The sequence below is a fragment of the Chiloscyllium punctatum genome, chromosome 27, assembly GCF_047496795.1.
Source record: "Chiloscyllium punctatum isolate Juve2018m chromosome 27, sChiPun1.3, whole genome shotgun sequence".
In the NCBI taxonomy this organism is placed as follows: Eukaryota; Metazoa; Chordata; class Chondrichthyes; order Orectolobiformes; family Hemiscylliidae; genus Chiloscyllium; species Chiloscyllium punctatum.
Window position 1 is genome coordinate 38341522 of NC_092765.1, and position 13739 is coordinate 38355260.

Sequence of the window (13739 nt, forward strand, 5' to 3'; positions counted from 1 at the left end):
TCAACTGTTGTTTTTATTTGCACTAAGATTTTTTCAGAGTATTGAAAAGCCTCGTTTGTTTAACCATTAATACAAGCAGGCATACAATTGACAATTTCAGAACTTCTGTGCATGTCAATAGTTCTCCAGAGATTAAACTTCTCTTCAGCAGATGTGCTCTCACTGCAGGATCTCTAAAGCATAAGACAATCCTACCTCTGATAAGATCATCTTTCAGCTGTCCTAATTTAACCGATCTGGTAGATGTATCTATAACAAGTCACATAATGATCAATAATCAATCTCTCCCTTTAAGCTGTGATGTTGAGCAAACATGATTCAAAACAGGCAGTATTTGCTGATAGCCACAACTATGCATGCAATCTTATCCAGAAACATGCATACATGCAATTCTAGACACTACGTCATTGTGTGGAATCTACATACGATATCATACAAAAATGCTGCACTTTGCTCTGAAGCACAGACATGCTTTTGAAACAGGGTGAAGCAGTGGGCAGTGAACGGGGACACGGTAACCGGGGAAGGGCGAACAGCAAGCTTGGAATTAAGGAGTGGAGGAATCAGGAACGGGATTTCAGGGAGGAAGGGAAATCGTGGAAGGGCAAACAATGGGGCGCGGGGGGGGGGGGGGGGGGGGAGGTAACTGGGGGTGGTGTGGAATCAGGGAGTTGGAGAGATAGTCTCAAACATTTGCAGGACTCTTTCCTAACACTACAGAAACAGCCACGCATCGAGTGGCTGCAAAGCACTTGTCCTGAAGTTGTTATGGAAATGCAAAAGTCTTGTCTATACAATGAAGAATGATTTAAACCTGAACATCAGAAGTGAGAAAAAGGGAACCAACCCCCGAAACATTAACATTTTTAAAGCAGCCGCTTGATTTTCTGTGTTCCCACACGTGGAACTGCCGGGGAACGTCGCCACTGCGGTACCTCACGATCTTGTGTCGCAGGGTGATGACGTGCGGCCGCTGGTCGCAGGGTGATGACGTGAGGGCCACGCGGGGCCTGTGGTCGGCGGCGGAGCGCGAGCAGCAGCTGCAGGGGCAAGATGGTGAAACCCGCGTACAGGGGCCGCGGGACCATTAACCCGTCCAGGTCGAGCACTAACCCAGGTAAGGGAGGGGAGAGGGACCAGGGGGACAAGTGAGGGAGGGGGAGTTGAGAGTGAGAGGACAGTTGTAGATGGTCAGAGGGAGTGAGGGATGAGGAGGGGTCTTGAGAGTATGGAGGTGGTGGAGTTGAGGTGCATAAGAGGAGATGGGGAACTGAGGGGAAGAGTTAGGAGGGAATGTTTGTGGATATAATGCAAATCCAGCAGACTGCTGTATTAGAACATCGAAAAGTACAGCACAGAACAGGCCCTTAGGCCCACAATGTTGTGCTGAGACTTAATCCTAATGTAAAATATAGTAACTTAACCTACTCACCCCTTAACTCACTGCTATCCACGTACATGCCCAGCAGTCGCTTAAATGGCCCCAATGACTTTGCTTCCACCACCACAGCTGGCAATGCATTCCATACATTCACAACTCTCTGTATAAAGAACCTACATCTGATGTCTACTTTATACCTTCCTCCTAATATCTTCCAACTATGACTTCTCGTACCAGTCAATCAATCCTGCCCTGGAGAAAAGTCTCTGGCTATTCTGAACTGTCCAGCTTTATGCTTGCTTTTAAATGTGCACTTATTCCAGGCAAGTGGAGATTATTCCATCACACTCCCAACTTGTCTTGTGGATAATGGACTAGGCTTTAAAGAGTTGAGTCACTTGTTGCAGAAATCTTAACCTCTTACCTGCTTTTGTAGCTCATATGACTCATATAGTTCAGTTTCTGGTCAATGGTAACCCCAAGATGCTGATAGCTGAGGAATTCATTGATGGTAATGTCATTGAATGACAAGAGATGTTGAAGATGTTTATTGTCCCCCTCAGCTCAAAATGTTGACTTTCCTGCTCCTTGGATGCTGTCTGACCTGTTGTGCTCTTCCAGCTTCATGTCTATTGTCTCAGTTTCTGAGGAGTCATGATTGGTGATGAATGTTTATGCAGTTCAGCAGTGAATATCTCTACTTCTGATTTATGTTGGAATGAAGGTCACTGCTGAAACTGGTTATGCTGAGGATACTATCCTGAGGGACTTCTGCAGTGCTGTTTTGGAGTTGAGAAGATTAACCTCCAACAACCATTTTCCTTTCCACTTGATATGACTCTAACCAGCAGATAATTTTCCTTTCTTGGTTCCTATTGATTATAGTTTTACTGGAGCACCTTGATGCTGCAGTCACTCAAATGCGGCCTTGATATCAAGGGCTGTCACATCCACCTCACTTCTGGAATTCTGCTGTTTTGTCCATGTTTTAAGCAAGGCTGTAATGAGATCAGGAACTGAAGGGGCTTCGCGGAATCGAATTGAGTGTCAGTAAGTGGGTTATTGCTAAGCAAGTGCTGCTTGATAGCACTGTTGATGACACCCTCCATCACTTTACTGATGATCGAGAGTAGAACGACAGGCAGGTAATTGGCTGGATTGTTTTTGTCTTGTCTTATGTGTACAGGACATATGTGCACAATCTCCCATACTGCCAATTAGATACCAGTGCTATAGTGTTACTGGAACAGACCAAGATGGCACAGAAGAAAACCCAAGATAGCCTGAGCACTTTGTGGTGAATTGTGATGTAGAATGGACTGCTTGAAGGGGTGATGCAACCAGGTTCAATATTAACATTCAAATGTGAATTGGATATATACTTGAAGGAGCCAACACAGACACAATGAGCTGAATGGCCTCCTGCTGGGTTGTATCACTGTAATTTTGTAGTTGGGTAGTTGAGGGTTTAAAAGTAGGGTAGCTAGCTGTGTAGACATTACCATGATAGTTATGTTAAGTAAACATAATGAATTGCAAGTGAACATAAACAGTTTGAGTGCGTGGGCAAAATCTGGCAGATGGAGTGTAATCTGGAAAAAATGGAAAGTTCATTTTGGCACAAAGAATAAAAAGGCAAATGTAGGAAGATTGTAGAATTTCCAGGTGCAGAGCAATCTTTGTGCATGTGTCGTACAAAGTTAGTATGCAGGTACAGCAAATAATGGCGAAGCCTAATGGGATGCTTTCCTTTATTGTGGAAGAAGTTGACAATAAAGTAAGATGTTATGCTTTACTTATAAATGGCATTGGTAAGAACACATCTTGAATACTGTGTGCAATTTTGGCCTTCTTAAATAAGGAAAAAATTATATACTTTGAAGTGGTACAGAGGAAGTTGATATCTGGAATGGCTAACTGAATGTTCACTGAGGATAAATTGAACAGACTTGACTAGTTTTCACTCAGACTGATGGATGACTTGGTACCCAAAAGGTCTGTAGTTAGACAGGTTGCAGCGAATTGTGTTTTTGCTCTCCAAGGGTGGTGCTACTTTGGTGCACCCTGCCTCAAGTCAGTGGAAGCAGATTGTTGTATACTTTTAAGGCAGAGATAAATTTTGTTAGGCAGGAGAATCAAAGGTTATTGGGAAGATGGAAATATTGAATTTGAAACTCAAACACATCAGTCATGATTTAACCGAGTGGCTGTGCAGACTGAATGAACCAAATAGCCTACTTCTACTTTGTACATTTGTACAACAACAAAGATTTAGTGGTGTGCGCTGTGTGGCATTTACATCAAGTGGATTTGGATGATTTCAGCCTGCTTTTTATTTGATATGCATAAATCTGTAGCATGATATTACAGTTAATTCACTTTCTTACCGGTACTTCTCTAAGAGAGTGTCAAAACATAAAAATTGATAAATTCTTGAGATTAGCCTCTGGGAATGAAGTAGATCCCAGTCATTAATTGAATCACTAGGATTTTCGCAAGATGCATTACAAGTTTAAGATTTCTACAGGTTTGTTAAAGATGAATTATTTGATGTAAAAGTTTCAAGCAGCAAACAATGCCTTTCTTCAATTTCTGACTTCCCTCTTTGCAAAAAGAAAGCAGTGTTTCGTTAAGTCCTAAGCATAGTACTAGTTGGTTGTAATAAGCATATTATGTATATGCATGGTACATAATCTCTTATTTAGGTAAGAAACCGCTTTAAAACTTAATGCCTTTTTCCTTAACTAAAAGTAACCTATTTCAATTTTGCTATATTTACACTCCTTTATTCAAATATTTGTCATTTAGAATTTTTTTTCAGTGATAAAGTGGTTTGGAATATTGTATATCAATTATTTGTCTTTAATAGTGCTTTTGTTTCTGAGCAGATCGGCCGAAAGATGCAGGCCATACGAGAGACCGGGCGACTATTAAACGCCTTAATATGTACAGACAGAAGGAACGAAGGTAGATATCCTAATTTTTTTTTTTGTTGCAAAATTCAATCACACAAAAATTGTAGAATTTATCTGGACAATGGTTAACTCACAATCATCCGAGACAGAAAGATAGTTTAATTCCACAATTTGATAATACTGAAACTTCATTGATCTACTGTATTTGTGTGAAGGGTTGTTAGAGGAAGAATGAAAGAGAACAGTTATGCTAATAGGACTCAAGTAAACGATAAATTGTGAGATCAGCTGAAGAAATTTTCAACTAGAAAAAATACCTCCAACTTTTCATGATTTAAGTAATTACTACTGTAACATGAAACACGAACGCATGGTACTACAGGTGGGGTTTGTCAGTGTCACAACCATATTATAATACCCATTTTATAAAAAAGGTTAATTTGAACTTTTTTAGATGAACGTGTCAACTTGAAGATTTCAGGTGTCATTTGTCTGCCCTGTTAATTCATGCCTGCCAGAAAGACAGGATGCTCTGTATTTTTGACATCAGTCATAAAGAAAGTCAATTAAAATTCTGTTAAACCTTGGACAACACAATAGGTCATGCCAATGTGAAAAACAGGAAACATAGAGTCATAGAGATGTGCAGCATGGAAACAGGCCCTTCGGTCCAACCCGTCCATGCCGACCAGGTATCCCAACCCAATCTAGTCCCACCTGTCAGCACCTGGCTCATATCCCTCCAAACCCTTCCTATTCATATACCCATCCAAATGCTTCTTAAATGTTGCAATTGTACCAGTCTCCACCACTTCCTCTGGCAGCTCATTCCATACACGTACCACCCTCTGTGTGAAAAAGTTGCCCAATGGTCTCTTTTATATCTTTCCCCTCTCACCTAAACCTATGCCCTCTAGTTCTGGACTCCCTGACCCCAGGGAAAAGACTTTGTCTATTTACCCTATCCATGCCCCTCATAATTTTGTAAACCTCCATAAGGTCACCCCTCATCCTCTGACGCTCCAGGGAAAACAGCCCCAGCCTGTTCAGCCTCTCCCTATAGCTCTAATCCTCCAACCCGGGCAACATCCTTGTAAATCTTTTCTGAACCCTTTCAAGTTTCACAACATCTTTCTGATAGGAAGGAGACCAGAATTGCACGCAATATTCCAATAGTGGCCTAACCAATGTCCTGTACAGCCACAAGATGACCTCCCAACTCCTATACTCAATACTCTGACCAATAAAAGAAAGCATACCAAATGCCGCCTTCACTATCCTATCTACCTGCGACACCACTTTTAAGGAGCTATGAACCTGCATTCCAAGGTCTCTTTGTTCTGTAACACTCCCTAGGACCTTACCATTAAGTGTATAAGTCCTGCTAAGATTTGCTTTCCCAAAATGCAGCACCTCGCATTTGTCTGAATTAAACGCCATCTACCACTTCTCAGCCCATTGGCCCATCTGGTCCAGATCCTGTTGTAATCTGAGGTAACCTTCTTCGCTGTCCACTACACCTCCAATTTTGGTGTCATCTGCAAACTTCCTAACTGTACCTTTGATGCTCACATCCAAATCATTTATATAAATGATGAAAAGTAATGGACGTAGCACTGATCCTTGTGGTACTCCACTGGTCACAGGCCTCCAGTCTGAAAAACAACCCTCCACCACCACCCTCTTTCTTCTACCTTTTGAGCCAGTTCTGAATCCAAATGGCTAGTTCTCCCTGTATTCCATGAGATCTAACCTTGCTAATCAGTCTCCCATGGGGAAGAGGTGCCGGAAGACTGAAGGTTGGCTAATGTGGTGCCACTGTTTAAGAAGGGTGGTAAGGACAAGCTAGGGAACTATAAACCAGTGAGCCTGTTGTCGGTGGTGGGCAAGTTGTTGGAGGGAATTCTGAGGGACAGGATGTACATGTATTTGGAAGGGCAAGGACTGATTAAGGATAGTCAATGTGGCTATGTGATTGGGAAATCATGTCTCACAAACTTGATTGAGCTTTTTGAGGAAGAAACAAAGAGGAAACATAACAGACCCTCATGGAATTCCAGCTTAATTGTGTTTACCTTATGGAACATTAATCAGAGAAATTAATATAGCAGCCTTCTTGCGTCCTTTCTGTGGGAGTCTCTGTGACACACTAAAAATAAGACAGCAAGACTATCTCTGTATGTCAGCATGAGAGATTCTCAACCTGATGAGATGACAACAATCCAGCTAAGATCTGTTATATTGACACAGGCTAGGGCCACCACCTGAAAGCCATAAGTGTGAGTTAAACAAGCCTGCAGAAGCCAACACAGCTTCTGAATTGCAACTTCAAGTTTATAGTCCCTTCACTTCAAAAGAGTATCTTTAAACAAGATGCAACGATAATAGACAGGTCTTATATCCACCGCAAAGAATCTTTTATCTGTGTCTACTTTTAATTATTTTTAGTTGGAAACTTTGAGAAATAGTTGTTACTAAATAACCATTGATCTTATTTAAAAGGCTAAGCCTTACACTTTTTTTAAACTTGGAAAAATTAAAAACAAAAGAGTTCAACAAGCTATATGTTCACAAGCAAATTTGCAGACATGCTTTGTGTGATCCTGACACCAGCTTGTTATCTACACAGTGCAGATCTCTGAAATTTAGTAATGATGTTGCATAAAGTTACAGCAAAGGGTCTGATGCAGTTAGCTCTTAAGTGTTGAGAGACTTGGCAGGTGAATATTGGATTTACATTGAACATTTAGCTGTATGATAGTGGAAGTTTACCATTGTTGTATTTTCTAATATGATTTCTGAAGTGGTGCCTAATGATTAAAATAATTTTTGTATTTGAATGGAAAGTAGTTTGAGATACTCAATAATTGAATCCTTATGGTTTATCAACCTTACATTCTGTTAAGAATGCTCACACTTCTGCTCATGTTTTGTGATTGTGCTTTTCTCAAAAAGTTGGACTGTTGACCTCCTTATGACTTGATGTATTAATTGTACTTTTGTTCTACCTCAACATTTACTAATTGTTCAGAAGCGCAGAACCATTTTATACTTAATGATATTTTTCCTTTGTAGAAACAAAGCAGGAAAGGTCATCCGGCCCCTGCAATTCCAGTCAAAAGTTTCATCCGGCACTACTGCCCGCGTGGAGCCAAATATCAAGTGGTTTGGTGAGTTCATATTTTCCATGCAGAAGATGGAGGAAGACAATGGGCATAGTTGGTTTGATGCACATGCTGTGCTGGCATGCATAACTGAAGTCAGCAGCAGACTTGTTGTCTGGACCGCTGCAGGAACTGCAGCTAAAATCTGTCTCTTAATTTCTTAAAGATGGGAGCGATTTGAAGCAGTAGTACAAGTCAAAGGGATTAAGTTGAAATATGAGTGGACTTGTGTTCAGTTCAGACTCTTCTGGTATTTGTACAACCTATAATGTTCATTAGATCACAAAAGTTACTTCATTTGATTAAGTGATAAGGTATTAAATATGTCAAATGGCAGAGGTGCGAGGTTTTTTTATTAGCTTTTACAGCAGCTTAAACCCTTTTGTTTAATATAAACACATGGAACAAATACGTCTCAGTGTATTTTTGTGTAAACTCACTTTTAAAAATAGTATATATTGATATATTAAAACTTAGATGCAGGAGTTGCTGGGAGTAAAGGAATGTAGGAGCAGGAAAAGGCCATTCAACCATCCAAGCCTACTGCGACATTGTAAATCATGGCTGATCATCAATATGCTGCTGTATTCCTATGCTGTCTCGATATCACTTGGTGTCATTGGTACCTAGAAATTTCAGTCTCTGTCTTGAACTAATGACTGAATGTCCACAGCCTTTTTTTGGTTGAAAATGCTAACGTGTTGTCACCCATTGAAGACATTCTTTTTCATTTCCATCTGATGCCTTGCCTTTGATTTAGAGACTGTCTCTTTCTAGTTCTACACTCCACAACAGGGGAAGTAACCTTTCTGGATCTACTCTATCTATTCCTTTAAGAGTTTTGTATGTTTTCATCAATCGTCTCTCATTCATCTAAACTCTAGAGAAAACAGGCCCAGTTTCCTCCCCCTCTCATCATAGGGCAATCTCACCATCCAGAAATGAGTCTGGTGAACCTCTGCTGTACTGCCACTGTGATAAGTATATCCTTAGGTATGAAGTCTAGAACTGCACTCAATCCGAGTGCAGTTGCCCCACTGTTTGATACAAGTGAAGCAAAACCTTGCTCCTGAACTCTCATCCTGTTGCCTTGTGAATTGCTTGCTACACCTTTATACTAGCTTTCATTGACTAATAGAGAGCATCTAGGTTCCTTTGAACATCAACACTTTTCAGTCTCGTATCATGCAAGTAGTACTGTGTACCTTCATTTCTCCTACAAAAATGGATGATCTCTCACTTACCACATACCTCTCACTTATTCCTTCTGTTGTGCTCTTGTCACCTTAGCCTGTTTAAATTCTATGAAGCCTCTCTGTATTTCCCAACTCTCATTGCCTCATAATTTCGTGTCACCTGCAAACTTAGAAAACTGACAGATGGTCCCTCTAGTCAAATCATTGTTATAGATGGTAATCACTTGGGTCCAAGCATTGATACATGTGATATCCTACTGGTCATTGTCAATCTGAGAATGACCCACTTATTCCATTTCTCTGCTTTTAGCCTATTAACCAATCCTCATACCGTAGAATAATAGAATCCCTTTAGTACAGAAAGAGGCTATTTTGCCCACTGATTCTGCACCAACCCTCCGAAGACCATCCAAACCAGAATCACCCCAGCATATCCCCCCACCCCATCCCCATAACCTTACATTTAACATGATTAACCCACCTAGCTTGCACATCCCTGGAAACTACAGGGCAATTTTCAGCATGGCAAATGACCTAACCAGAATGTTACCCTCAATTTCATGCCATCAGTTTTGATTACTGTCCTCATGTGTGGGACTTTATTTAAAGACTTCTGATAGTCAAAATGCACCACGTCCTTATTGGCTCTGCTAGTAATATCCTTTTAAAACTCAATTAGGTTTTGAAATGTGGTTTCCACTTGAAAAGTCCACATTAACACTGTACATTGAGACCAATGTCCTCTCAGTACCAGTAATCAATCCTTTATAATAATTTATTCATATTTCCTTCTACTGGCATTGAACTTGCAAGTCTGTTGCTGATTTTCTTTCTTTTTTTAAACAGTTAGGATACATTTCCAACCTTTTCAATTTGTAAGTACTATTGCAGAATTCATAGAAATTTTGCAACAAGGTCACCAGTGTATCCACTATACCTATAGACATCTCTTTCAATGCAGGTTAAGGTCATCAGGTCCTGAAATTTCTCCATTTTAAGGTCTCCAGTAATACCTTTTCTTTTACTACAGGTTATGCCTGTCGGTGCTACAAATGCAAGAACATTAAAGGGTTAACCAGCAGATGTTTTCTAATTAACCTACTCAGAGACATTATTATGCACCTCTGGAGCAGATGGAGCTTGAGCTCGGGCCTCCTGGCCCAGAGTAGAGATGTTACCATTGTGCCATAGGAAGGCTTTAAGGGTTAACAGAATATGTTTTTTATTTAAGCTGTTTTTCTAATCAATCTGTTCAGAGATGTTATTACAAGCTTCTGGAGCAGATGGGATTGAACATGGGCCTCCTGGTCCAGGGGTAGGGATATCACCACTGTGCCACAAGAGGGCTCCAAGGGTTAACCTTGTATCCAGGATTTCTCAACTTAAGTGCCTGATCTCAGCTCCCCTCTCAGACGAAATGTAGAATTGATACAGTCAGTTCTGCTGGAAAAGTTTCCCACCATGTAATAGCTATTCCAAGAGCAGGAATCAGGGCACGCAAGTTCCCTGTATTCTTATTTTAGTATTGTGCGACTCAGATTTTCAAACAAAAGTCTATCTTCTAAAAATATACTGGTAAAATCTTTTTGTTTTGTGAACAGCTAACACTCGTGTCATAAACCAGTCGTTGCTACAAAAATTCCAAGATGAAATGGGCAACGTGATGAAAGACCCTTATAGAGTAGTTATGAAGCAGACCAAACTTCCAATGTCCCTCCTCAATGACCGAATCAAGCCTCACGTAAGTTATTAATTTTCTTTTATTGATTAGATAGAAATTTATTCTTAAAATGTCTCTTGGTCATCGAGGTTGACTTGCATCCTCACATGTTCAGTGGGTGCTGAGATGCCTGATTAAGTTCATTCAGCAAACTCTGCAGGAAAGCTGGTACTTCAAAGGCTGGGTAGATGGGTTGTTTCCCTTCAAAACCTCCACTTCATCTACACAAGTTTTGAAAAACCAGTTTTTTTTTGGTGCCTTCTCGAATGAATCTTTTTGTCTTGGTCGGTCACAAGTCTTGGGTTGTGCATGGTATGGTATGTTTTACTTCTCCAGGGACATTTTAAAGATGTCCATATATATTTCCACTATCCTGGATTTGAAAAATGTTGTTGGATGTTGCTGGTGACATTTGTATCACACTTTCATTTACATAGGTTATCCAGTTTTCTGAAGCTGATAGGGGTGTGGGGATCACTGTGACCTGATAGACAATAACCTTAATTTTGGGCTTGCGATCCTGATTCTCAGACACTTCCTTCCCCTCTCAGCCAAAGGCTGAGCTGGCCACATGGAAGCGAGGATGAATTTTGTTATTTGTGTCTGCCTTCATTCAGAGAATATTCCTGAGATCAGGAAAATGGCCACATTTTGCAGTATCTCAACATTATCTTAATCAGTTCTGGCTGGAAAAGCTCATTAGCGTCCCTGGTGTTAATTAAAAGATCCATTTATCACGTACTTCAGTCAGAGAGTTGACTGCATACACATAAGCTGCTTCAGCTCAATGAAGCTCTTTGAGCTTGGTCTGGTTTTGGATTGAAGGCAAGTGTAATCTGAACAGTTTCCTGTCTTTGCTGAAAATTATTTCTACGTGACTAATTTGTTGGGGATGAGATACAATAAAGATAATGTAGAAGAGTTGTTGCAATGGAACAACTTTGCTTTAAGACCAGATTTCATTGAGCTAAGATTTGTGATTACCCGACTTGCACTTTGTTGTGGAAGAGATGGAAACTCCTGACAACTTTGAGGATGCCAAATTTGACAAACGTACTTCTTAAGCCTTCAAAGGAGACAGAGACAGGGGTTTTAGTAAGGTCAAAACAGTGGATGTACTGTTCTTTACACTTTTCTTGAATTTGCTATATTGTGAAAGTCTTGGACAAATATTGCATTGACACTTTGGAAGAAGTTCCTCATCCATTGGAATGAGGCAGTGGAGGAGGATCCTTACAATTTCAGAATCTGATCATCAGTTGGTAGCCATTGTTAATGGAAACTTGTTTGCTGGTTGGAGTTCTGAATACAATGTTGCAGTTAAAGTGGAGATTATTTGTAGCATCTAGATTTCTCACTGTTTATGTTAAAGTACAAATCGTCAAAAAGAAAATACACTGCATCTTTCAAATTTCAGTCACTTGACATTTGTGTGTAATTTCTTGGTAGTGTAGACTGAAGTTGTTTATTGTGAACTTCATTGGTAGTGATGGTGTAAGTTCTGATGGTACTTTATTCATGCTGGTAATATACCATGGAGGAAATGTAGTGTCAAAAGATTCTCCTATAAATTCAAAGTGGAAATTTAAAAATTAAGTCATAAATTGTAATTGGGAAAACAGCTTAAATCATTCTCCTGGGGAGGCTAAATATGCTGCTGGCTGGAAACAGTTTAAACTTTGTACTTTTAATCAGGAATACAACTTGTGGCTTTTGGACTGCTGTATTTTTGAATGCATTTTTGTGTGAGGCTGTTCCATGGTATCATAAGCTTTAGACTTCTGACAGTTGTATCTTGTTTGGAATCACATTCAGTATTAGGTAAAACTTGTCTTAAGTAAAGCATTTTATCCCGTTGCTGTCACATTTGGAATAATTTAAAAAGAGTCCTGCCTTTAGAACTTTTGAGAAGATGCATGACTGATTCCTTTTAAAGAAGGGTTTTCTTTCAAAGGAATTTGTGGAACACTTTTTAAATTTCTTTTGCCCTTCAGCATTTGCCACAATTTAATCAAAAGCATAAATAAGTAAAGCATTCTGATCCTTCTTGCCAAATCGCTTTTTTTTAGCAGTCATGGAGGTCCTTGCCTCTTGGTAGTCAGAAATTATTGTCACTCCTGAAAATAGTGCTTTCAATGTGTTAACTCCCTATATATGGAGCTATTTAAAAAGCTGATATTGAGATCCAGTGGCATAATCCGGTTTTCTTTTGACCAGTCAGTGACCGTTTTAGCAAAATTGCTCTGATAATCATAAAATAATTTTGCACGTCATAGAAATGTACAGCACGGAAACAGACACTGCTGTCCAACTTGTCCATGCCAACCAGATATCCTATATTAATCTAGTCCCATTTCCCAGCGCTTTGTGCTATCCCTGTCAACTCGTCCTATTCATATACCTGTCCAGATGCCTTTTAAATGACCAGCCTCCTCCAGTTCCTTTGGCAGTTCATTCCATATATGCACCACCCTCTGCATGAAAATGTTGCCCCTTCGGTTCCCTTTAAAGTTTTGCCTTCTGTTTTGTATATTTAGGTATTTTTTGCACTTTCTAACTTATTTCAAAAGTGGAAGCATTCTTTTCTTGCTAATGTTCAAGTTAGTTACCAAAGATGAACTCCATTAAATATTCAAATAATACTTGATCTTTAATTAGCCATGGCGCAGTAACTTTGTCTTAAGTGGTACGAAAATTACTGATCACCAAATTATTTTGATGTTTGAGGGACCTGTGGGGGCAGCTGCTCATCAAGCAAAGCTGTGTACAAGGTTTGCTGGTGAAACATTGAACTTTATTGATTTATCTTCAAATTATTTTTGGACTAAATAATGTATATGCACTCATCTCAATGTTTTGATCTATAGAATTGCACTACCCAGATTTCAGGTTGAAATCCCTGATAAATTGTTTTCTCCAAACATTTTACAGATTATCAGACATTTAAAAAGATATTTTAACCCAGTGTGGAGTAGTTATTTTGAGTGTCCATGCTATGTAGAGTCATAGAGATGTACAGCATGGAAACAGACTCTTCGGTCCAACCCATCCATGCCGACCAGATATCCCAACCCAATCTAGTCCCACCTGCCAGCACCTGACCCATATCCGTCCAGACCCTTCCTATTTGTTTACCCATCCAAATGCCTTTTAAAATGTTGCAATTGTATCAGCCTCCACCACTTCCTCTGGCAGCTCATTCCATACACATATCACCTCTGTGTGAAAACGCTGCCCCTTAGGTCTTTTTTATATCTTTTCCCCTCTCACCCTAAACCTATGCCTCTAGTTCCGGACTCGCCCACCCAAGGGAAAAGACTTTGTCTATTTATCCTATCCATGCCCCTCATGATTTTGTAGACC

General features: G+C 40.0%; 1 protein-coding gene across 1 annotated transcript in view; it reads left to right on the forward strand.

The window, feature by feature from the left end:
• Positions 1-953: 953 nt before the first annotated feature.
• The window catches only part of gnl2 (G protein nucleolar 2), a 48056-nt gene continuing 35270 nt past the window's right edge, over positions 954-13739 (forward strand). The window contains exons 1-4 of the mRNA XM_072548532.1: positions 954-1117; positions 4270-4348; positions 7372-7466; positions 10258-10397. Coding sequence (XP_072404633.1) covers positions 1054-1117; positions 4270-4348; positions 7372-7466; positions 10258-10397 — 378 coding nt within the window. The 5' untranslated portion in view covers positions 954-1053. The remainder of the gene's footprint in view (positions 1118-4269; positions 4349-7371; positions 7467-10257; positions 10398-13739) is intronic.